Source organism: Cucumis sativus, chromosome 2, assembly GCF_000004075.3.
Source record: "Cucumis sativus cultivar 9930 chromosome 2, Cucumber_9930_V3, whole genome shotgun sequence".
Taxonomy (NCBI): Eukaryota; Viridiplantae; Streptophyta; class Magnoliopsida; order Cucurbitales; family Cucurbitaceae; genus Cucumis; species Cucumis sativus.
Genome location: NC_026656.2, coordinates 10,091,642 through 10,116,974, shown reverse-complemented (window position 1 = coordinate 10,116,974; position 25,333 = coordinate 10,091,642). Strand labels below are relative to the sequence as shown.

Here is a 25,333-nt window from a genome sequence, read left to right as displayed (position 1 = left end):
CTACTTTTCTATATATTTAAAAAACCTCCAAACATTTTTATCATTATTAATTATTTTGTTTTAATGAAAAATACTATTGAAAAATTTATGATAACATGACTCAACTTACTTTTTTTAAATTGCAAAAGTAGCAAATTTAAAAATCAATAATCCTATGAATACCGTTTTAGTCCTACGATTATATTTGGTTTCACAAATTTTTCCATATTTTCAATATACAAAAACGAAAAAAATTGTGTCATGATTTATTTTTTTTCTAAATATTTTTATAATTTGTTGTAATTTTTTTTAAATAGCTCATTTTACTGTATATTTGAAAGTATCTCTATTTTTAAATCAATAAAAAATATTGATTTTGTATTGGTGAATATAATCATGTATGATTCAATATGATTGATAATTAATAAATACGTTCTGGATATAAATTTTAACTATTTTAATACTCTTTCATAGATCTTTTCATGCAAAATTGATAACAATATGTAGTTTGTAGGGTTGGGAAGACTTAGACTTATTTTCTATACCAAATAATACATCAACTTCGATATCAATTAGTAGTTTCTTTATGCTATACAATAATTATTACATTAAATCAAAACAAAATCAGACATCCTTCCAAAAAAAAAATTTAAGAAAACATTTACCTTCTAATTACTTTTGAATGTGTGGGAAGGTAGCTATGTATCGCTACCTCGAGTTAAAAAATGATGTGAAAATAACGTAGAAGTCTTAATCTTACCAAAATTTTGATAGTGATGAGTATTTTTTTAAAATAAATTGTACGAATTAAACGAAAAGTTAATAAATGAATCTCAAATTGGTAATCATTTAATTTTTTATTATTATTTTTGAAAGTTGGGTTTATTTCTTTTCAATTCCATAAAATAACTTGAATTTTTTTGAAGTAAAGGAGTTGAATTTTTAGCCCAATTAAAAAGAAAAATAATTTTTGTTTTCTTTTAAATTTACATTCATCTTAAAAAATTTGTTTGATTTTTTAAAACATCCATCAACTATGAGTAGAATAAGTGTTTATAAGCTTAATTGATTTTTAAAAATTTCAAAACAACCAACCAAACGATTACATTTTCTCAAACAAGGCCAACATCATGTCATTGATTTCACAACTCAAATTGGAAATGATTACCAAACAACAATTTAATAATTAATACTATGAAATGATGTAAATTGGAATGAAAGAGGGAGGTCAAAAGTGTCACTTAAAGAGAGTTAATTTGGGTGAGAGAAATAGAATCCATTTTTTTTTTTGTCTTTGAAAGGGTTTGATATTATTTCTCTTGAAAATTGTGTTAGTTGTACATTTTTTTTCACATATGGAGAGAGGAGAACAAACTTAATTATATTGTTATTCCATCCAGAAAGATGATTTTCTAAAAAGTATTCTCTGATAAGAAAGTTATATTGTTTTTGTTCTTCATCTGTTTGCTTCTCAGATATGTGTGTGCATATACATACACACGTGTATTTTATTATATTGATATACAATAGAAATGTACAATACAATACAAAGCAATGACTTTCTTTTTTCTTTTTTCCTTTTTCCTTTTTCCCTCCTCACTTGTCTCTTTGTCTATAAATATAGAATTAGCCATTAAATTTGCATCTGTCTCTGTGTGTGGCACAGCACAGCACAAATTCAGAATTTGAACTGTTGAAATATACTTATATATAGAGAGAAAAAGAAGAGAGAGAGATGGGCGTAGAAGAAGGTTTGGCTGATGACTACACACAAGATGGAACTGTGGATCTCAAGGGCAACCCAGTTCGTCGCTCCAAAAGGGGCGGATGGAGAGCTTGCTCCTTTGTTGTTGGTAACTCTCTTTTCTTCCTGATTTCGAATCTCCTCTCTATTCTCTCTCTTCGTCTTTTTTATATTTTGTTGAGTGTTTGTTTCATATTTGTTTATGTGTCCTTTTAGATGACAAATCTAAATTATTTTATGTTTAATTTGCATCCCTGCTCATTTGGTCTCTGTCATGTATATTCATATCAGTGCTTCTAAGGGATGGAACAGAATCATGGAAGGCTTCTTGATGCTTTGTTGTGTGGGTGTCTGTGTCGTCTTTATTTTCCATGGAGTAATTCTTGTTGGTTGGTGTTATGGAGGGATTTTGAAATTGTTAATGTCACTTTTTGTCAATTTGAAATCTGAAATATTGTTTTAGTTACTTAAAATTAACTTAGTATTTATGTTTATACGAGTGATAATTGAAAATGATAAAAATAATTTTAGCTATTTTAATAATCACCCTCTCCAATATACTATTAGTTGTATATGGTTTTAGTAAAATTATGATACAAAGATATTTCATTTTGGATTCATGAAAAAGAGTGTTAATACTCAATCACCCCTAGACTATGTATAACAATGATAGCAACATATCAAAGGTGGAAGAGAAAACATAACTTTTTTGTTTTGGTTCTTTCCATTAGGTAGTATTTTGGTGGAATGGAGTATCTTATCTACCCATTATGGTTGGTTCATAATAATTCACATCCAACCTATCTTCAATTTTTTTTCTCTCTCTCTAGAATTATATATGGATATAGACAAACACTAGCCGCTTTAGTTTAGCTCATCACATCACAAAACATATCATACATTCAAGTGTAAAGTTGAAACGTAACCCTTAGCTTCTTCAAGTTGAAAAAAAAATCATTTATACATATATATTCTAGCTCGACTTAATCTCATAGAACAACCTACCCGACTCTACAATATTTAATTAGATATTAAATTTTGCGTATAGGTGGCCACCATGGATTGATTGAACCCCTAACCGATTCCTTGGTCCTTTGATGTTCTTATAATTTGTTATGTTGATACTATTAACAGAGAGTATGAATATTCTTTGGTTGCCACGTCATGATCGTTTTAGATAAGGCTTTAAGAATTTTATTTTCTAATATAAAGTAGTTAGAATTATATTTAAATTTTGTTGTTGATTTGGGTTTGTGGGTGCAGTGTATGAAGTGTTTGAAAGGATGGCATTTTATGGGATATCTTCAAATTTACTAATATATTTGACAAATAGACTGCACCAAGGGACAGTGGTTGCAGCCAATAATGTGACCAATTGGGTTGGAGCTGTATGGATGACTCCCATCTTGGGTGCTTATATTGCCGATGCCTATCTTGGTCGATTTTGGACCTTCATTGTTGCCTCTATTATTTACTTATCGGTATATATATTCTCTCTCTCAAATTATTAGAGTTTCACAGTTTTGTTTTGTTTCATAATCATTTTATTTTTTATTTCAAATAATTAAGTTTATAAATATAATTTAAACTACAATTCTTTTTGTTTTAATATTTACTTGCTTTTTATATAAAGCATTAAAAAAAACTTAGAAATAGTGTATAATTTTTGTTTTTAGAATTTGATTAAGGAATTCAAGTTTTTTTTTTATTTTCTACTGAAACAACATCACCATAAGAGAGGAAGATAAGTACAAAGTAATTTCAATAATGAATAGGAAGAGATAAACTAGTAAGAAATATGAATTTTAAAATGGAGTAGAATCCAAATCAAACATATATTATTCTTTAAGATACTCACAAATCAAGGAGTCTCGTTCAAATTTCTTCTTCTAATTAGTATTTTTAACTAGTTGAGGTTTGAATTATTGCATATAGTTTGGAAGTATATGTGAAATACGTAGGGTGGTTCCTAATTTTATATATTATTTATTGGTTGAAATTTGGACAAAAACTCTTAAGAAGGAACCAATAATTTAGACTCAAATGTTGACAACCTTGGCTGTCTTTTCTTGTTTTCTCTCAAATTTCTCATTTTTTGCAATAAAATGTTTTATTCAATCACTGTCAGTCTGACATTTGCTGTCACACTTTTTGACCAAAAGTCTATACTTTGAGTAAACTTAATTTTTTCATCAGCTTTATTATCATTAAAATAAGATGTCAAGTTCATTATTCATCACACATCTTTAAAAGAAGTTTGTCCTATTACTCCTTTTGGTAGTTGAAATAGCTAAAGAATAAGACTACGAGTTCAAAGATTATATGTTATTAAAATATAAACATAATATTTCTTTTGACTAATTGGAAAACTCTTATGAATATTATTGGTTTTCTTCCTAAAAAATATCAGACCTTTTAACTTTTTTTTAGATCAGAAAGACTTAAACTAAAGTTGAGGGAATCTTTTGGAACCTGAAAAATGTTTGAACATAAACTGTTTGTTTGAAAATTTGCATTTTCCAAATCTTTACGCAAACTAACTTTTAGGTATAGTTAACATAGTAACCAAGTTGACTAAATAACCAAAGTTAGAAAGAATTTAAAGTTTGTATTGGTTTTATCTCTAAAGTTTTAATATTATAAATTAAGTTTATAAACTTTTATAATTTATAAAATTCCATTAACTGAAGACTCAGAATCTTATTAAACATTAAATTTTAATTTGTATTTATTTATTTTATTTTAAATTTTTTTTAAAAATTTACTAGATATATAGAATTGAAAGTTAAAAAAATAGTTTGGTTAGACTTCCTATCATCAATGGTTGTATTTAGAAAAAACAGACTTCAGAATTTTTGGAACTAAACAACACAGCCATATAAAAAGTTTACAAATTAAACTTGTAATTTTTCTTATTTCATGCCATCACTATAACCTTCTTCATTTCCTATTTCATGTAATCACTATAAACTTGGATGACTTTACATTTGGTACGTGGTATCAATTCATATTGGGTCTGTTGCCCAAGTGAACATAGTTAATGATGAAATTGTTCTTTTTTTCTTCACATTTTGAATATATTTTTTTCTTTTTTTAAGCATAAAATATGTTGGAACAAATTAATTGAGGTTAAATCCTCCAACCTTCATTCTCATTTTCTTTTCTGTGAGAGTATTATTTGATATAAGATCACTATTACATATAAATTTTCTATGTATTTTTCTTGAATTTTATCAATACGTATGCCAACATTGTACCAACATTATGTTATACACACAGGGTATGTCACTTCTAACAATGGCTGTCTCACTCCCAACCCTACGGCCACCGCCGTGTGCCGATCCAACCTCCGGTCATTGTGAGAAGGCCTCCTCGCTGCAGCTTGCTGTCTACTTTGGTGCCCTCTACATCCTCGCGATAGGCACGGGTGGAACAAAGCCGAATATATCGACGATTGGTGCCGACCAATTCGACGACTTCCACCCGAAGGAAAAGAAGCAAAAGCTCTCGTTTTTCAACTGGTGGATGTTCAGTATTTTCTTTGGCACACTTTTTGCTAACATAATTCTGGTTTACATTCAAGACAACATTGGTTGGACCCTTGGTTATGGCCTTCCCACTCTTGGCCTCGCCATTTCTATTGGTATTTTCGTCGCCGGAATTCCATTCTACCGCCACAAGGTTCCTGCAGGAAGTCCGTTTTCTCGAATGGGTAAGGTTCTCGTGGCGGCCATAAGGAAGCGAAAACTGCCGCTGCCTAGGGACGTTAAGGAATTGTATGAGTTGGATTTGGAGGAGTATACGAAGAAGAGGAAGTTTAGGATGGAGGCCACTCCCTCTTTGAGGTATATGTTTGACAAATTTATTAACATTTTCTTATTTTAATTTTAAGGGAAAACATTTAAGTTTATTTTGTTGTCTATTTAATGTTTTCTTTTAGTTTAAAGAAAAAGTTAATAGATTTTTCTCACTCGAGTTATAGTTAAAAAAAAAAAAAAAACGAATAGGTTATCATACTACAAATTTCTCTAATAATACAAGGTGATATTTATGAGTTCTCATATTGAATCTTTGTTAAAATTTATTATTTATGTTAGACAATGAGTTCTAACTGAATATGTTTAGAAGGAAAGAAAAAACTAAAAATACATTGAAAAAATTGAAAAAAAATTATGATATTAACCCCATATATATTGTCTTCTTCTCCATCAGCTTCTTGAACAAAGCTTCAATAAAAACTGGTTCAACACATCCATGGCGGCTATGCACAGTAACAGAAGTGGAAGAAACAAAACAAATGATCAGAATGATTCCAATTCTATTTGCAACTTTTGTCCCAAGCATCATGTTGGCTCAAGTCAACACTCTGTTCATAAAACAGGGAACCACTCTAAACCGAAAAATCGGCAACTTTGAAATCCCGCCGGCCAGCTTGAGCGGTTTCGTCACCGTTTCGTTGCTTATAAGCATTGGACTTTACGATCGAGTCTTCGTCAAAATAATGAGGAAATTCACCAAAAATCCAAGAGGAATCACTCTGCTTCAGCGGATGGGCATTGGGATTGTCCTCCATATGTTGATCATGGTCGTTTGTTCTCTTGTCGAGCGGCGGCGCTTGGCGGTCGCCAAAGAGCATGGTGTTGTTCAAAGTGGCGCCCAAGTTCCATTGAGTATCTTCATTTTGCTACCGCAGTTTATTCTCATGGGGACTGCTGATGCCTTCATGGAGGTGTCTAAGATTGAGTTCTTCTACGATCAGGTATATATATCGTCTCGTTTAATAACGATCGTTATAGTTTAGCAAAATTAACTTGAAATGCTATATACACTGAAAAACTACTGCAAAAAATGTGGGTGAGAACTAAATATGAAAAAATTAAGTACAATATTTATAAAGAAATATAACAGTCTACTATGATAGATCACGATAAACCGTATCATGGCTAGCCAAGGTAGAACGTAAGCATTTGTGTCTGATCATTTATTCATATTCTTAACACAGGCACCAGAAAGCATGAAAAGTCTTGGGACTTCGTACTCGACAACAGCGATCGGGACAGGAAATTTTCTCAGTAGCTTCCTTCTCTCGACTGTTGCCAACCTTACCAGGCGAAATGGACGGAAGGGGTGGATCTTGAACAACTTAAATGCATCGCATCTCGACTACTACTATGGGTTTTTCGCGATTCTAAACTTTTTAAACTTCATCTTCTTCCTAGTGGTTTCAAGGTATTACGTATACAAAGCTGAAGTTTCAGACTCCATAAGATTGCTCACTGAAGAACTCAAAGAGAAGGCACCATCTAAAGAATCGTCAAACAACCCACATTGATTAAAGAGCCTTCTAAATGACTTTATAATTATTATCTGTAATCTTATGAGTTCTAATTTTCTTTTTAATAATCCATTTATAGTCTTGCTAAGTTTTTTCTTTTAATTTGCATGGGTTTGTGATGTAATATAATAGTTAAATACAGTTCACTCATGCAAGAGTAAAATTTAGTTTTAGTTTTTGAAATTAAAACATATATATATGTTTGATAAATGAGAATAGTTTGGCAAATTTTGTGCTTGTTTTTTTTTACCATTTTTGTATAGTTAATTATCATAAATATAACAAAATATCAAAATATTTACGGTTTGAGTAACAAAAATAAAAGTTCAAGAAGTCCATAAAATATTTCCATAAATTGTTTCACATTTGCTCTTTGATATGACAGACCATTTGTCACTTCTTCTTCTTCTTTTGTGATTTTATTCATCTTCTCTTCCGGGTTTCTTCCTCTTCTCTTTCAAATTTTCTTTTTTCGTTTGTGACGATAATTTAAAAATATCACAAATTCGTATTTTATGACAATTTTCTGTGTCAAATATATGTCAACCGTGACAGTTTTTTAGAAAATTAAATGTCATTGTTTTGCTATTGACAAGAATTTTTTTTTTTGAAAAGGTAATGATAAAATTATACAACAACAAGGAGGACCTCACAACCTGAGGTTAAGGCATAAAAGCGGAAAACGATCACATTGAGAAGAAAAATAAAACCCAAAAGACCGGCAACAGGCCGAAACAACCAAACAGATTCAAAAACCAACACCACCTAAAAAAACGAAAAAATCCCACAGCTCCGTGACAAGCGCAAAACAAAAACCAAATAAAAATTAACTGTCTAGAAACCGACACCAACGAGATCAAATAGAATACGAAATAAAATAGCCAAACCAAAGAAAAAAAAACAATGACAACCCCACAGCTCGGGGACAAGCATAAAATAAAAGCACACTAGATAAAACCATGAACTTCTTCCGACCAAGAAGTAGCACGAGCCCGAATGCATGACCGAATGAGTTGAAATAATCATAGGCTCACAAACCTGACCTCCATGAAGACGATGATTACGCTTCTGCCAAATGAAGTAAATCGTAGCACACTAGAGAAAACGCCACAACTTTTTTCTCACCCCCTTCCCTATGCCTTGATGATTACGCTCCTCCCGCCTCAAAGAAGCAACTGAAGCGGAGGAGGGAAAGGAAGATCCCAGAGGATGTCCTTGTGATGGATTGTGGACGTCGAAGAAAGGAGAAAGAGATCCGAGTCTTATCCACTACGACACAAAAGGTTGCAACTTAGTGAGAAGAAGAAGGATGTGAGAATATCAAAGTTGGTTTATTTTCATGCAAAGTAAAATTGTAACTTGTATATATGTACTCGAGTAAGGTTTAAGTTAATAAAGAGGAGTTTTAAGTTATAGTCATTATTTCTTGAGTTGTTGCAACTGCAATAGATGTGAAGGTCTCTAAGGCTCAAATGGAGGAGCTTCACAAAGAGATGAAAAAGAGTTATTTTGCTTACTAGGCGTTTAACGCATCATCTTACGGGAGGTATGCATTGAATGTCTAGGTAGCACACCCTTCATTTGATCGCGAAGTGTGACATTATGGGTGGAGCGTGACAGGTGGTATCAGAGCATAAGTTTTTGGGATGAGAAGAGTAAGAGCTGGAATGAAGGCTGAGTGGCTTGATGGAGTAAGGTTAAGAGGTTTGGTGACAGGCAAAAGTCGGTTTGTCTGGTTCGCCAAACTGAGGAAGAGTCCTTAGTAGTTAACCCAAGTAGTCTGGCTGCGTGATGCGAACCGTTTTACCAAGTTGCCGTTGTGACAAATGCAGTGTACGCGAAAGCTGAATCTTATCACATGACTCCTCAATGATGCATGAACTAATTTTGGCTGCATGCATTGTCACGTGAATTCCTTCGCATTGGCATGCAAAAGCTAACTTTGGCCGTATAAATTTCATGCGAGAGCGATTTCGACCATATGACTTTGGAAGTGTGAGAGCTAATTTCGGCCGCCTGATTCTAACGTGCGAGAGCTAACTTTGGATGCACATGAGCATGGATAAGTTAATTCGTTAGAGACCTTGACTTATGTTGATGTTGATTATGATGCGATGTGGTTTGTTCTCTAGTACTTGGTCCTCTTTTTTTTTTTTTCTTGGTTGAATGCATATGTTTGATTTAAGGAAACAGAGCACATAAAGTTCATCTTTGAGTGTGGAAAATTTGTTGATTCTTGGGAGAAAATTCTCTCTAAATCTTCTAGAGTAAAACTTGATCTCTCCTCATCAAATAAAGATAACTCCTCCATTTATAGAATTCTCAGTTAAAGTTGATGAGCTTAGGCTTTGTTGGTTTATGGATTAGACCAATGGACTCAACTACATAGATTTGGTCATACTTAGCATTTGAACTAAATTAAGTTTATTTTTTTTATTCGATTGAACTTTATCCAAAATAAATAATATTTAATTGAACAAAAATAATTAATTTGATCCAACAGTCATAATAAAAACACGAGACATCATCAGAATTGGACAATTTATATCTTTAATTTCAATTTAAGACACAAGTTAACTTTTAATTAGTCCCAAATTTAATTATGTGTTTTTGTCATTAATTTAGTAAACGATTGTCATTAATTTAGTAAAGACAATTTGCAATTGGTTCAAAATTTCTCGTTCAACAACCACTCGTATCTTAAGAAAACCTTGAAAGTAAAATTCTAAAAACAAAAAAATGTTTTTGAAAATAATTCTTTTTAGATTTCAAAACATAACATGATTTTTTATTAGAAATTCAACAACCAAACATAGAAATTTATAGATAAAAGTGGTTTATAAGTTCATTTTAAAAATTCAAAAACTAAAAGGTAAATGGATAATATATAACACATTTAAATTTTATATATTTCCAAATATGAAATCTAAAGGTATGACTCATCAATAACATCACCCAAATATCACTGATTTAATTTTAGGTTTAAATATTAATTCGTTCTTTATTTTTTTTAGTTTTTGTTTATTTTGATCACCATACTTTTAAAATACTCAATATGATCTTGATCTCTAGACTTTTAAAAGGTTCATTTAATCCCTATACTTCAACTTTGATTAATTTTAATCATTATACTTTGAAAACGAACATTTTAGTCCCAAAACTTAAAAAGATGTCCATTTTGATTTCTTCATTTTCATGGTTACTTCCATTTCTTGGGATCTAAATAGTCATTTTTTGATAATTCAAGAACCAAAATAAATATTTTGGAAAGTAGAGAAAAAAAAACCAAAATTCAAAGTAAAAAAAAACCAAAATTCAAAGTATAGGAACTAAATTTAACCTATAAAAGTACGGAAAACAAAATAAACAAAAACAAGAAGTACAAGAACCAAAGTCGTTTTCCTCTAATAACGTGTCAAATAGCAAATGGAAGGACTACGTAATATCCGAGAACTATAGATCTTTTCCGTACATAATGGTATACAGGCATCACCTAGGACATAAGTAACGGGATCAAATCCATCTTCCCCTGTGTATAAAGAATTAACTCACAGATTTGAATTATATACTAAAATTCAGCTGCTAAAGTTAGATGTAAGATGGACTAATGGATGCATAGTAGATATAGATATATCACACAGCTAATACATGTAATTTCTCAAGGGGTGGTCAAAATTTCAGCTCCCGTTCTAGTTATCAAAATAGTGTGCTCAAATTGAGCAGCTGGACTACCATCAGCTGTTAAAGTAGTCCAATTATCTGGCCATGTTCTGCAGTCAATGCCTCCCATCGTAAGAATTGGTTCTGCAATAAAGAAATTAAATCTACGAATATGAGAGGTAAATAAAATGATACATTTGAAGGTATGTTCAGTAAAGTTTCATTAGAGATGAAACAAAATTTAACAAGATTGTAATTGGAACACTCCCTATCTCCCTGGCTTGAAAAAGTTCCATAAGAGAGGAACAGTTTTAATATTTCAACAGTCACCTTTCCTTTATTTGCATGTTTTAGCTTTTACTTAAAAGGTAGTGTCCTTAATAACCACAACTGCTAACTACTGCATCTTGAATTAGATCGTGCACACACGTAGTTTTATCCTTACACACTCTCCCTCTCCCCCTGCTGTGGACAGTGGTTTTTTCTTATCAGTTTCTACACAGACAAGAAAGTGGATAGTTAGAGTAGTTTTTGCTACATCACAGCAAATAACTGACCTCCACAGCCAAAAATAAACATAGTGAGTAACTAATTAGTTATAAGATGGTTTCTTTGCCTGGAAAATTCTCTCAAATTCTTCATTAACCTTCATTATTCGAGAAAAACTATTCCTTTTTGGAAGTTTAAAATGTTTTTTGGCCTATATCCTTTCTGTATATTCCTTTTGAAGATGTGTGAATTGTATCTTAAAAGACTATTTGAGATTGATTTTCAGCATTCCTTGTGAAGTCAAACACGATATCTAATGCCAAGTTATCAGCTTGGATTCGAGTCATGACAAGAAATTAGATAGAATTTGCAACTCACAACAAGTTTCTTTGTCAAATAAAGTTCCTTAAAAGGTAGATTGAGATTCTTTGCAATACTCTATGAAGCTTTCGGAAGTCTGTTTCAACTTCTATGGGCAGTTCGTTGTTTATTCTCTTGATTCAATTTAATGTATTAATTCTCTGTTAAGGTTTTGACATTATCATTTGTTAGGGGTTGCAGTTCCTTTATATTTCTTTTTACTTTTTCTTCAGTCCTTTTGGAGTGTTTCTTTTGAGCAATAGTATATCTTTCCATCCTTTCAATGAAAGGTTTGACTCTTGTGAAATATATATATACTTAAACCAATGGGAGGGCCTTCTTCCTTTGAATTTTCAGGTGAAGAAATAGTTTTCCCTTTCTTCTATATTTGACCTTTTAATGATGATGTTTTTTTCTTTTCAGGCAAAAAAAAGGTGGAAAAAGAAATTTCCCACTAGCAAATCACATTATGAAATATGAATCAATTTTCTTCGACCATTAATGTACTCCACATCACTTTGATAAACTTTTAATAAAATTATCTGCACACAAACATCACATGTATAGTGTATTCATTTTGTTCATTTGCAGTTCAATGAAAATTTATTTTCTCCTTTCTATCCTCGACAATTCAATGTAGTGCCTATAAACACATTGAATTTCAATGAGATGCTAAAGATCAAAGTTACCAACAGCTTATAAAGCTAAATTTACCCAGAAAGGCAACAATGATTTTAGAGGCACTCACCAATTGTAAAGGTTTGACCTTCAACCATATGTCCAGGTTCCTCATTGCCTGGCCATACCAAATAACAATGAGTTACAAAAAAACAGACAATCATTTAGGTAAGAACTAAGATGCAGCAAAAGGATACCCAAAAGAGAGAGAGAGGGAGAGAGATGGAGAGAGGGAGAGAGATGGAGACAGAGAGAGAGGTAACCACTTACGGTGGTGATATATAAGTGGTTCAGAATGAAATACAGATCCCACACCATGCCCAACAAAACGGTCCACCACCCCATATCCATACTTTTCAGCATGTTCACTGGCAATTTTACATACTAGTTTAAAGAAACAGGTAGCTTGTAGAAATATATCAATATTTTAACGTGGCACAGAATAAAATAACAAATAGCACATATGCATTATAGTAATGAAGTTTCAGCAGGAGCACATTGCAAAACTATATATAAAATTATGATAACCACGCTTAACTAGAATTTGTAAGACTGTTTAATTCTACAGCTTTTAATTATCAAGTGCATTGTGTAAAAAATTGTCGCCTCCTGATCAAATATGTACACTTGCATAAACATGTAAACATGCGGAACATTGGACAACCAATAGTAAGCCATCCTGGATAGAGCAAATGCTAGGTCCACTTAAAAACAAAATTGCACCAGGAATGGAGTTAATGGGTTCTCTTTCTTTTATGGTGAGCGGTAGCTTATCTCTACACTCAAGGTGTGAGAGAGAACAACTGTTTTAGTATATGTCATACATGCATGGTTTTTCGTAGAAGCCTTAGGGACTCCCATTATCATGCTTGAGATAAGCCCTCAGAAACAAGGCAGAATTTATCGCTTAATGTGGTGAGCCTACCTTTGAAGAGCTATGGTTCCAGAGGAACTAGAACTTCAAGATCTTGTAGAATTTTTTAGGATTTTGGGACATTACTTCTTACAAAATTACTTTTGGGACATTAGAATTTTTGTGGCAATTATTTTGAGTGCCTACTCAGTTCTTTTTGTATTATTACTCTACCTGATATGTGAAAATTAGAAAGTGGTTGGTTATTCCTTTGTCTTGAAGTTTTCCTGTTGTATATTTCATCATTTTTCTAAAATTGCCCTATATAGGAGCCTTTGTGTGTTTAGAATTCCTCTCTAGTAAAAGCCTTGAGAATAAGAAAACTGTGATAAATTTTCTTGGGAAGGAGTTGACGAGGGAGAGATAGAGCAACTTCCTCTATGTATTTATCAATAGCTCAACTTTCTTAATTTCCTTTTATCATCGTCTGGGTGTTGATGTTCATACGAGCACATCATTAACAGTGCTAAGAAAAACTTGAAAAGAGATGAATGATGGGAGAAGAAAGCTTCCATGATTCTCTGTTTCTTAACTATTAATGATACAAGTTTTGAATGAATGGCCCAACATATTTATTTTTTCTAAAATAATTTCGTTTTACTTTGTATTTTCATTACAAAGGGCTCAAAGAATGGAATGAACTATTTGATAATTCCATTGTTAACAGGAATGGCCGAATGTTCCCAGACCATTTTCCTTTGCTCTTAGAGGCAGGAACAGGTCTTTGGGGATCCCACACCATTCAGATTCTACAATAGTTGGCTGTTGAATGTTGCTTTCTCAAAGTCTAATTAAAGAAACCTTGGAAGATGATCATTCTGCTGGTTAGGCTGATTTTGTAATAAATCAAAAGCTGCATAAAGTGAAAGACAGATGAAAAACCTGGTTGGCTGACTACAAATTAGAAAGGAAAGAAAGAGAATGACCTAACTTCAGAATTGGAATTCTTTGATGTAAAGGCAGTAAAAGAAGTCCTCCTGTCCTCGAGGAAGACATTCAGCTAGCAATCAAACGTTATTTCTTGACCTTGTACTCTATAGAAGAAAAGGACATAATTCAAAAGAGCAATCGGCTTTTTTGACCTCGTATTGTGTAGAAGGGACCTAATTTATTTTGCAAGCTATACTGGATAATCTTATAAAACAATTGGATTTTTTGAATGGTGTTCAGGGCAGAAAGTGAACTGGGAGAAATCGACATTGTATGGGATAAACATTGATGAAAACACTCTGCTATCAACAGCTTCTCAAATTAATTGCAAGGCTGGATCAGTCTTTCACATACTTGGGGCTGCCACACTACGTGATTACCCAAAAAATAGCTTTTTTGGCAACCAAATACAACACAAGGTGCACTTGAGACATGACAGATGGAAGAGATACAATCTGTCTAGAGGAGGCCACCTAAACCCTTTGCAATGCAGTTTTGGCGAATCTCCAACATAGTACATGTGCATTTTTCAAATGCCAAATACAGTAAGCAGTAAGAGCGGAAGGGGTTCTAAGATGAATCACCTTGTGAGATGGGAGCTAGACACAAAAGCTTTGCAAGAAGAAGGGAAGGGAATCGGCAATCTGAAAAATAGAAACCTAGCCTTGTTATTCAAGTGGAGCTGGAGGTTTTTGAAAGAACCTGATGCATTTTGGTGTAAAGTTGTGAAGACCATACATGGAGTCGATCTGCATCAGTGGCTCACTTCTGGGAAGTTTGGTCGGAGTTTACGGAGCCAATGGATTAATATTTAAAAGATTTACAGTCGTTTTGAATTTCTTGCAGTCTTCAAAGATAGAGAATGGAAAAACTATCTACTTTTGGTTTGACCCACAATGTTCAGACCAGCCTTTTGAGCTGACCGTCCCTCATCTTTTCCAGTGCTTCTGCCCCCAATGGCAGCATCAGTGACCATTGGAATTTGGTGACTTTCTCACGAAACTTATTGCATAGAAGACAACTAAAAGATGAGAAATTGTCAGAATTCCAGCAGCTGCTATGTAATTTAGAACTCTTCATCCCTCTATTCAAGGAATTCATCCTTGGAATCCTCTAGTAAGTTCATGGCTTAAGTCTTTATCAAGACAACCTTATTTGAACAGGATCCATTATATAGGTTGTACAACTGTGTCCTTGAGTTCTAAGATTAGGTCTTTATCAAGATGTCTGAATGCATCATCCCCACTTGATAAAGACATCTTCCAATCCCTGTGAAAATACAAGAGTCCAAAAAGAATTAATATTCTTATTTGGATTGTGATGTTTGGGTCCCTGAACTAGTTCAAGCTCTCATCCGCAATGCAACACAAGCTTCAAGCTCATTATTTATCTCCATGTATTTGTTCTCTTTGCTTAGCCAATGGTGAAGAGTTACAACATCTGTTTTCTCAATGCCCCATCTCTAGTAAATGTTGGTGGAAGCTCTTCGGATACTTTAATATACTTTGGGATTTTTGTACCTTCATTCCGCGATAATATTTCCCAAATGTCAAGAGGTCCTTTGCTTTCATCTAAAGCCCAAATATGATGGTCAAATGCAGTCAAAGCCTTTTTGCCTGAAATTAGGCTTGAATGCAAGCAATGAGTCTTTCACCACACACCGATTGGGTGGTCGGATTGATTTGGTTATGCTCGGCTCCTTGGTTCCTCTTAGTGTCCATAATTTAAACTCTTTGCTCATTATTCAATCCAAGAAATATGTCTCAATTGGAATGGCTTTCGTTTCTCCAGCTTAAATTACATTTACGTTTTAATAATGTATAGCAATAAAACTCAATGAACTATTACATTTGTTCTTTGGATGTATTTAGTAATGGAAAATGACGAGAGTGCTAAGGTTGTGTCAACCTAGTTGAGATAGTAGAATACACCCACTGATCCTACTTTTAGTATGTTCTCCACGATCATTATATCTCTTTGTATTTTGAGCATTAGTCTCTTTTTATTATATTATATCAATGAAAAGTTTTGTTTTTGTGTAGAACGAATTAAGCTTTTTGAAGAATTGGTATTCGATCATCAGATAAAAGTAGTTCCACAAATAAGCAAATTGAGAGTATATGAAATACCTGATTCTCTTCCCAATTTTCTTAAAACTAGCACCATCCTTGCATACAGCGATACCTCTATCGAGACATTCCTCAGTAACCTGAAATACCAAAGGAATTTAAACAATAAAAGGGAAAAAGAAAAGCAATACCATAGAATAGAATACTAGGATTAGTATAGAAATAAAGCTAGTACACAAAATTATTTTAACAGCAAAGAAAAAAGAGAAATTAGTACACCAGATATGAACAATTTATTCAAAAAAATTATTTTTTCTATCTTCTCTCTTGTATGTGAAATAGAGATATAATCAAATCAATAAGGAACATCCTAGGGGGGTTAAGGAGGATGCCCTGAAACTATAAAAAAAAAAGGACAAAAACAAAGAGGCAAACAATAAGCCTACCAAAGAAGTGGCAAAGGTGATGCATTACTTGCACTACAAACTTAGAATAACCTTCAATTTTAAGCCATTCATTATAAAATAACTTACTCCGAAAGTAACAAAAAGTACCTTCACGAGATTCCTCATTCCGTCACTTACATCTCCACAGAAATATGTCTTTGATGTGTCTCCATGATATCCCTAACATTTGAGGGGGAAAACTTAGCTATCTGTGAAGAAAACTAACACGTACATACTGCATGGAAACTAACCAAAATACAACGAATAGGGCAGATCTCACGTGCAGTTGTGCATGCAAATTTTTTAACCTTAAGAAACTCACTGGAAACTTGAAAACTCATTACCAGACAATTGGGAAATTTAACCCTAACTTGTACCGTACTTCACTTGAAGTCGAACATACCATTGGTGCTATTCCCAAGAGGTGAAAACAAGTTTTCCTATATATCTATCTGTTGATATAACTGTATTCTCTATATTGAGTGAATATATATGATAAATATACCCTTTTTATATTCTTTTAGACTGAAACAATTACACCAATGTAAAAGAAGCTATTTTTTAGTTGAATCCAAACTTTTTCCATTATGAAAAGATATCTAAATCCATGATTCCACATACTCCCTTCAACGTTCTCTTTCTTTTGTTTTGGAATCCTTAAATTAGGACAAACCCTATTCCTTCAAATCATTAAGGTAATGCTCGGGACAAGGAGTGGAGTTGTGAAGACTGTGAAGAGTTGTTTAGTCGTGAAGCATGCTCATAGTGTAAGGAGTTAATAAGACATAAAGTTGATGTTTTTTGGGTCATGTGGCACACGAACTTCTTGGGCCAAATAGGAGTGGAGTTAACCCCCAAATCCAACTTCTTGAGCCAAACACCCGACTAGAGTTAACTCTTTGAGGCCCATTATTCAAGTTATGATCGTCCCTTCAATGGTTATAACGAAACATAATTCTGTCAATCTTATTATCATTATGTGAATAGTCTCTTAATCCAAGATTTGAATCTCTGTGCTTGGTTGGGTTTAAAGGAAATCCCAATAACATTCATGTTTTTATTTCATTTTGGTATTATGGTGACTAAACAGTAGAGAATAGATATTTTCATCACTACATAGCTTTCAAAATATAGGTTTGCAGCATGTATGTAGAGTTTAATAAATCCAGCATTTAAGTAGATTCTAGAACGAAGATGTTCCAAGACTAATGGAAGAAATAGCACTGCCGCTATTACACAAACAATGCTATATGTACGAAACAAAAAGCAGAAAACACATATGGAGATGAACTAAAATCTAGAATGAGAAACAATTAAGAACATACATTTAGATAGACCGTCACATCAATGTTTATTATATCACCACTCTGCACAAAAGAATTATTGTTAGTGTAACAACCATGAATTTTGTGTCAGTATTTGACATACAAATATGGAACCTGTAATTGACGAGAGTCTGGTATTCCATGACACATGCATTCATTAACTGATGTGCAAACACTCTTTGGAAATCCGCCGTAGCCAAGAGGTGAAGGATAAGCACCAGCATCAATAATCATCTGATGCACTGCTTTGTCAATTTCATTTGTTGTTACTGAGGGCTGAAACAAAATCATGTGTCAAGAGAAACTCAAATATCATTTGACATTTAACATATCCACATCCTCCGAACAAGATGCCTAAACAACATTAAATCATAAATAATTACACACAATTTATCAACAGGGTTCCAATATCAATGTGCTAGATGATAAAGTAACTGATGTTGAATGTAGAAGCCAAAAACATACTCTAACTAGAGTTCCAGCATAGTCTAACACACGAGCGGCAAGCTGACAAGCAGCCCTCATTTGAGCAATTCCCTCAGAATCATGCATTTGATACTCACTTGAAATTTCTGGCAGTATAGAAGAACCAACATAAGGAGGCTTTTGTATGTGATCGGGCACAGGAAGACGTGGAGATACCTTCCCACGCCTCAATGGTTGTCTCTTTCTAACTTTTTGTACAATGCCAAGCTCACGCTCTCTACATGAAAAAATAAATAAACTATAAAGGTAGATAGAGCTACAATGAAATAATATGGAAGGTGGAAACTACAAGAAAAGTAACGACTTTCAGGAAATGACATCTGATTACAGTCTTTATTCATAAAGGAAGGACCATAGATAGCTAGCCGCATAAACCCTTTCTCACGGCTGAATATGAGTAGACAACTGTTTTTCCATCATATTGATCGGTCGACTCAATACTTTTTCTAAAATGGAAACAAGACTCGTTTATATAATGAAAAGAGGTTATTGCTCAAAATATAATCAAAGTTAATGCTAATCAACAGAAGCACGAGAAAAGAGTTTAGTAAGTACACTCAAATATCCCAACTAGATTGACACATCCATAGGATCCTCATCTATCTCACAAAATGTAGTCACTACATTGATATAACAAGATTACAATTTGAAATAAAAGTGTATAGAGAAACACCTCATACATTGGATATAAAAATGAGAGTAACGCCACGTATCATTCTACAAATCTTCTGGAGAGACTTGTAGAGGACCAATTTCAAAACTTTTTGGATTTCTCATAATTAACTACCCAAGAGTTCTAATCGAGGGATGGTAATCTATTTTCTTTAATAAACATTCAAAAATCGTAGATTTCACGATATAATAAAATGTCTAACTTAGCAAAGAGCACTACTATTAAGAAATACCACAAGACATCAAGCAGCCTAAACCAGCAAGTTAAGTATTATAAGCAGGGGATTCGACCGGAATCAAATAGAAAATAAACGTATAAGATGAAAGCATAATAAACAGTCTCGTACGTGCTTAAAGAGCCTTAAAGCCCGTGAGTCTGCAGTACCTCCTAATTCTCATGGCTTCCTCCAGACCCGATATTTTCTTGGATACAATGACAAGATTCTCATGAAACGGCTTTTGTTTCCCTGCAAAGAAAGAGAAAAAAATGGACCCATTACCGAAACGAATGATAAGAAATAGAATTAGAAGCAAGCTACAAGGTTTGAGGGAAGTTCGGGCATACTGGAACGATAAGAAGGAAGAAAATTAAGTGGCGCGCCCATGAAGGATGAGGACTTTGATGAAGATGAGAAATCATCGCCATGAGAGACTGAAGAGAGCAGCTTCAATGATGAAACTCGAACGAGTGAAGCGCCAGTTGCCATTTTTTGCAAGAACTTTCAACTAACGAACGACGGTAGCATGAGATGGAAGATAACGTTTTTGAGAAATAGGGGTGTAATTGAAAATGAGCGGGATCCGGTCGGATTTTTTTCATTATAACCGACCGGTTTAATTTGATTATGTAGGGATAAAGCGGGCCGATGTTCTTCTTTTCTTCTATGGTGCTAGAGAGAAAGATGGGGAATGATGTTACTGGCAGGCTGGTGAAAAAGAAAACTTGAATAGAAACCCTATGGTGGAGTGAACTTGGAATTCAACCCAACTGAATTGTGGTTTAAGTTTTAATAAAAACTCAACCAACTTCAATCAAACCAATTTGATTTGCTTTGATTCATTGGTTTGGTTTAGTCTATAGGTTTTATACCCCAAATAAAGTTTAATAAAGTTTAGGTGTTTTGAATAAAACAAGTATTCTACTTGAGTGGTGCCATGAAGGTGTAGTTAGGGGTTTTAGCTAGACTACACGAGAATAAGCTGAGTTTTGAGCTAGGCAAGAAAGGGCCTGACGAGGAAAGAAAGCTAAGAAAATTTAAGAGGACTTACTAATCTAGATTTGTCAACAGGTTACATGTAAGGTTAAAGTTAAACATGATTAGAGAAAATATTAAACTTACACATGTAGATCATAAAGAGCTATCAAGCTAAGGTGAGTTTAAGGATGACTAATCTAGTTTAAGTTTAGTATAAATAGACTTTGTTAAGTTTAAGAAAAAGTTACAAAGAAACTCTAAGCTAGCAAAAATCTGTCAAAAAAGGACTAGGCGAGAAGAGGAAAGAGGGAAGGTCAGACGATAAGAAGGGAGTGGAAGGGAAGGATGAGAAGAGGAAAGAAAATAGAGAAGTTTTTCTTTCAAGTCATGTCATGTTTATTGAGGATTTATTTATGAAAATAGAATATTATAATATTAAAGCTTATAAACTAAAGTTTCGAGACTATTTTAGTGTAGACTTGAATTTTATGTAAAGACATAAATGTGGATCAAGTTCGAATATATAGTCCAACCGTTGTGGATCAAGTTTGAGTATATAGCCCAACCGTTCTATAGTATATGAATAAAGATTGGGTGCCTTATTCTGAGGACATTTTGGATGTTGTCCGTTTTGTAGTTAGTACAAATGATGTGATTCTGATTCGTTTATGTAGAGACATGGAAGTTGGGACATCCTATGTAAAGAGTTTACATAAAACTGAAACTACAAAAATAGTCACTTTTAAGTTATAACATCATTGACTATATAAAACTAACTATTTCAATTATGATGATCCAGGTAACTTAGTCTTAATCTTGTGTTAACTATGAACTTCTGTTCACACGAAATCATCCTTAGATCTGCATAGGTGAGGGCAACTTAATAACGTTGTCCCAATAAGCCTCCAATTATAGGGATAAGATCGGGTGGATAGCTAGGGACATAGGATGCAAGACAAAATTCACTCCTACCTAAAGCATTAGTAGCTAATGTTGTTCCCTTAAAGATTGAATTCAGGTCTTGAACATGGGGCCACACCCTCCCATTGGCCCAAGAGGGATTCAGTTTATAGGTTGGACCTAAAACCAATTGTTCAATAGTGGATCAGTTGGACCTAAGGAGCAAGATGTAGTCGCGGGGGTAAAATGATACTTTGACAACCCAACCGAGATTACAAACAACTTGTTAAGGATTAACTTACTAATCATGATTATATCACATGGATACAAATATACTTATAGTGAGGAGAGTGCAACTACGGGACTTTAGTGGAATGACTCGTTAGTTAATAAATGTTGATTAGATTGGTCTAAAGAGTTTACCAAGTTAATCTTGGATTGTTGGAGCCCATAATCTATAGGTACATTAGGTTCTTCCACTAGCTCATAAGAAATTAACTTAGAACGTTTTGTTAGAATAATTCGAATTGTTCAACTTAGGTAAAGAGAGAGAAACTGATAAACATATTTGATATATATTCATATTTGGAAACTGTTCGGAATTGATGGAAATTGTCAAAATTGTGAAAAGTCAAAGTGTTGAGTTTTGACTTTGAAAAGTCAAACTTTTACCAACTTTATATTCAAATGTGATTTAATTTCGAAAAAATAAATGTAGATTCATGTTCAAGAGATCGAAATGAGTGAAGACGGACAAAATGGTAAAAAGTCAAATGTTGACTTTGGACTTGAAAAGGTCAAAGTTTGACTTTATTTTAAATGTCAAATTACCATATTACCCTTAGAGTAAAATTGTTGAGATTTGGCAAGCTCATTGCATGTGATTTGCAAGTAGTTTCATGCATGTAAGACATTTAGCCCACAATTGTTAGTAAAATGCCAAGTGTTGCATGTGAGACACATACCCCATTAATAGTTAGTGAAACGTCAAGTATTGAGATTAGGAAGCTCATTATATATATGCATGTAGTTTGCTTATAAAAGAGTCTATTGCAAATGTGTAAAAACTCTTGACTTTTGAAAAAAATTGTTATTTGGAATTACAAAATAAACCCAAGAATCTCAAAGCTAAGTTCTTCCTCCTAATTCCACCACTCTCTCTATTTCTCCACCTACGAGTCCCACAACCAGGATCTAAGTCTGGAGAATAGCAGGTTAGCACTAGCGGTAGTCCCGACTTCAAGTGCGTGAGGAGATTACAAGCTAGGATAGAAAAACTCCAAATGTGAGTTTTTCTATTAACATTTTATTCTATTAATCAAGAGTAGTTATGCATGTCAATCACTAAAATGTTTAGTTGCAATTAAAGTAAAATTTGATTCTTATTTCGCTGCACATATCTATCATTTTCGATTCAAACAAACTTTTATTTTTATCCATTACGATGAATTTAATTAGAATTTAAAGTAAATTTTTAGTTAGTTTTTGTATTTTTGGATTTATTTCAAATTCATCAACTAAATGAATTGGATTCTGTTATTGCATTAGAACATTTATATTTAAAAAATGAGCAATTTAAGTTTTAAATGAGTTAATCTTTTTACCTTTCAAATTTTAAGGGGGTGTTTGGCTCACCAACATAAAATGAGCTAAATTAATATATAATATCTCTCCTTTATTCCAATTTTCAACGAGCCTATCGTTTTGCCACGTACTATTGACAATAACTACCATTGCCACACTCCGAGAATCAACTTTTACGACCACTTCACATGACTACTTCAGACGACAAACTCGAGCGACCATCTTAACATGACCAACTCTGATAACCAATTCTCCACTATGATAACCACCTAAGGGTGATTCGGAAAAATGGAGTGTTTTTAAAAAATATTGAAAAAAATGAACGTTTTCAAAAAAAAAAAAATTGTAAAAGGAATGAATTTTTGGGCATTATTAGAATGCGTCTCTTCCCATTCTACCTTATTTTCTTTTTCTTTTTAAATTTCTCTCTCTCGCAAAATAAGGAAAGGAAGCCATGTCAGTGGCCCCATTTCATATACTTTATTATTGTTAATTAATAATAATTACAATAATAACTACAATAACAACAATAACAATATTTATAATAATAGGAATAGGAATAGCAATAGCAATTAATAATAAGGATAAGGATAATAATATTATAATAAAGATAATTACAACAACATTAATATTAATAAATATAATATTGATAAGGGTGATAATATTATTATTATTAATAAGAAGGATAATAAGAATAATATTTAAAAATAATAACTTATGGGTAATGGAACTCACTTCACAAAATGTCAAAAAAATTCACTTATTTTACTCAAAGAGTTTGAAAATACCAATTTTTTCCATTTTTTTAAACCACCACCTTTTTCCAATTGTCCCCACCCCCGACAACAAACTCCAATGACAATCACTTTCGATGATCAATTTCAATGACCACCTTCGCACGTGATCAACTCTAGGCTTTGATAACAAACTCCAAAGACCAATTCTAAGATCATTTTCATGCGACCAACTTTTGGCTCCAACAACCACATTCTACCACAAACTCTAATGAAAATCACCTTTGATAATCAGCTTCCACAACCACCTTCAACTTCAAGTTTCAACAAACCATCTCTGATGATAAACTATGATGGAAATGGTCTTTCATGATTAACTCTCTAATGATAACTAACTCTAAAGATCAATTGACATTCACCTTAGGAAACCAACATCGACGAAGAACACCTCTAGTGATCAACTTCAATGATGATCAAATTTAGTAGCCAACTTTGTTATTCGATGATTCTCCAAATTTGAAGGACTTAAATGTGGAGTTCTAGAAGAAGTGTGATTACTTTTCATTGAGACTGTCAAGATGACAAGGAGAAGAAAAAGAAGAATATAATGACAATGAAATCCATGAAAAAAAAAATTAAGAATAAAAAGTTTTGATTTCTCTTTTGTTTTCCATTTTGTTTATCTACGTGCATGTAGTGGTTAATTGTTGTTTATTACCAAAAAGAACAAAAAAAACTTTAAAACGTAAAGAAACAATGTAATCCATATTTTATATTCAAACAAAGATAGGTAAAATTATTGAATAAAAAAAACTTTAAACAAAAATAGTCACCACAAAAATATATTATATTTGTAATTATAAAAAAAAATCCACAAAGTATGAACTCAACTTTATACCCTAAATATATACATATGAACACGAAACAACTCTAAGTTTAGGAAGAAAAACTATATGCACCCCAATACATATATATATAAACTCCCCAAACACAAACTCTAGATATCATATTTCGACTCCTACCCAAACAACCCCAAGTGGTAATAGGTGTGGTGGTTAATCTTCATTAATGCAAAAATTAATATAACAGGTAGAAAAAAAAAGTAGGAATAGCATTTAATAGATGTTTTACCCTAGCACAGAATTTGATTGATTGACAATTTATTTACCATGTCAAAAGCTAAGTATTTTAATCAATTTTGTGATTAAATTTTACTCTTTTTTTAAAATAAAGAACTTTGGAGATAGGTGATCAAAAGAAGAATTTCATGTCAATTTCCGTTACACTTACCTCTCTCCATTAAATAAAAAGTTTAGTTGTACAAATTTAATTTTTTAATCAAAATTTGTAAAATAATAATAATAATAAATTTCATGGTAAGAGTAAAAGTAGACATTTAAAAGTATATATATGGAGCAAAAATATACATAATGAAATTTAACTTGAGAAATCAAATGGTATTTTAACTTAATTTGTTTGTCTGGGGAACAATATTGAATTTAATAGATATTGGCTGAAGAGTTTGGTTGTATTATGGCTATATAGCCTTTTAATTTAAAAAGCATTTATTATCAATAGACTTAAAATTGTTGAAATAAATGTAGCATTAAAATCAATAATTAGAAGTCCTTTAATAAAATTGACCTTTTATTTTACAAACAATAAATTAAACTTACAAACTAATAATTAAGCTTGTAAATGTATATTGTATGAAAAATTAAATCATTTTAGTTTTTATTTTTAGTTGGTGGGTTTTGAAAATTACACATATTTTCTCTCTATTTCTTTCGATCTTTTAATATAAGTACAAGAGATCATAATTCTCACCTTGAC

At 32.7% G+C, this 25,333-nt stretch overlaps 2 protein-coding genes across 4 annotated transcripts; one reads left to right on the top strand and one right to left on the bottom strand.

Annotated features, from left to right (window-relative positions):
- The first annotated feature begins 1,607 nt into the window (after window positions 1-1,607).
- Window positions 1,608-7,295, top strand: LOC101207524 (protein NRT1/ PTR FAMILY 5.2). The gene is made up of 5 exons (XM_004147112.3): window positions 1,608-1,832; window positions 2,987-3,204; window positions 5,003-5,568; window positions 5,936-6,482; window positions 6,726-7,295. The coding sequence occupies exons 1-5, from the start codon at window positions 1,715-1,717 to the stop codon at window positions 7,053-7,055; spliced, it is 1,779 nt and encodes a 592-aa protein (XP_004147160.1). The 5' UTR covers window positions 1,608-1,714; the 3' UTR covers window positions 7,056-7,295.
- Window positions 7,296-10,438: 3,143 nt separating this feature from the next.
- On the bottom strand, window positions 10,439-20,155 carry LOC101213374 (methionine aminopeptidase 1B, chloroplastic). 3 transcript variants are annotated; one of them, XM_031881469.1, is made up of 10 exons: window positions 19,652-20,147; window positions 19,472-19,553; window positions 18,394-18,631; window positions 18,043-18,204; window positions 17,929-17,970; window positions 16,712-16,783; window positions 16,218-16,297; window positions 12,516-12,613; window positions 12,316-12,363; window positions 10,439-10,882 (listed from the first exon to the last, which is right to left on the bottom strand). In XM_031881469.1, exons 1-10 carry the CDS (start codon window positions 19,791-19,793, stop codon window positions 10,800-10,802), a joined length of 1,047 nt encoding a protein of 348 aa, XP_031737329.1. In that variant the 5' UTR covers window positions 19,794-20,147; the 3' UTR covers window positions 10,439-10,799. The 3 variants fall into 3 exon arrangements, with proteins under 3 accessions (XP_031737329.1, XP_004147182.1, XP_031737330.1); XM_004147134.3 differs by having other exon boundaries at window positions 10,439-10,862; window positions 19,652-20,132; XM_031881470.1 differs by lacking the exon at window positions 10,439-10,882 and adding an exon at window positions 10,911-11,213 and having other exon boundaries at window positions 19,652-20,155.
- Window positions 20,156-25,333: the final 5,178 nt, after the last annotated feature.

Excerpts from the sequence above, each read along its gene's own strand:
- LOC101213374 (XM_004147134.3), bottom strand. The coding sequence starts at position 19,793 with ATGGCAACTGGCGCTTCACTCGTTCGAGTTTCATCATTGAAGCTGCTC. Across the intron at positions 19,554-19,651 it reads TCTTCCTTCTTATCGTTCCA|GGAAACAAAAGCCGTTTCAT; the intron begins GTATGCCCGAAC and ends CTTTCTTTGCAG. Across the intron at positions 16,784-17,928 it reads ATGTGACGGTCTATCTAAAT|GGATATCATGGAGACACATC; the intron begins GTATGTTCTTAA and ends CTCAAATGTTAG.
- LOC101207524 (XM_004147112.3), top strand. The coding sequence starts at position 1,715 with ATGGGCGTAGAAGAAGGTTTGGCTGATGACTACACACAAGATGGAACT. Across the intron at positions 5,569-5,935 it reads GAGGCCACTCCCTCTTTGAG|CTTCTTGAACAAAGCTTCAA; the intron begins GTATATGTTTGA and ends CTTCTCCATCAG. Across the intron at positions 6,483-6,725 it reads TTGAGTTCTTCTACGATCAG|GCACCAGAAAGCATGAAAAG; the intron begins GTATATATATCG and ends TTCTTAACACAG.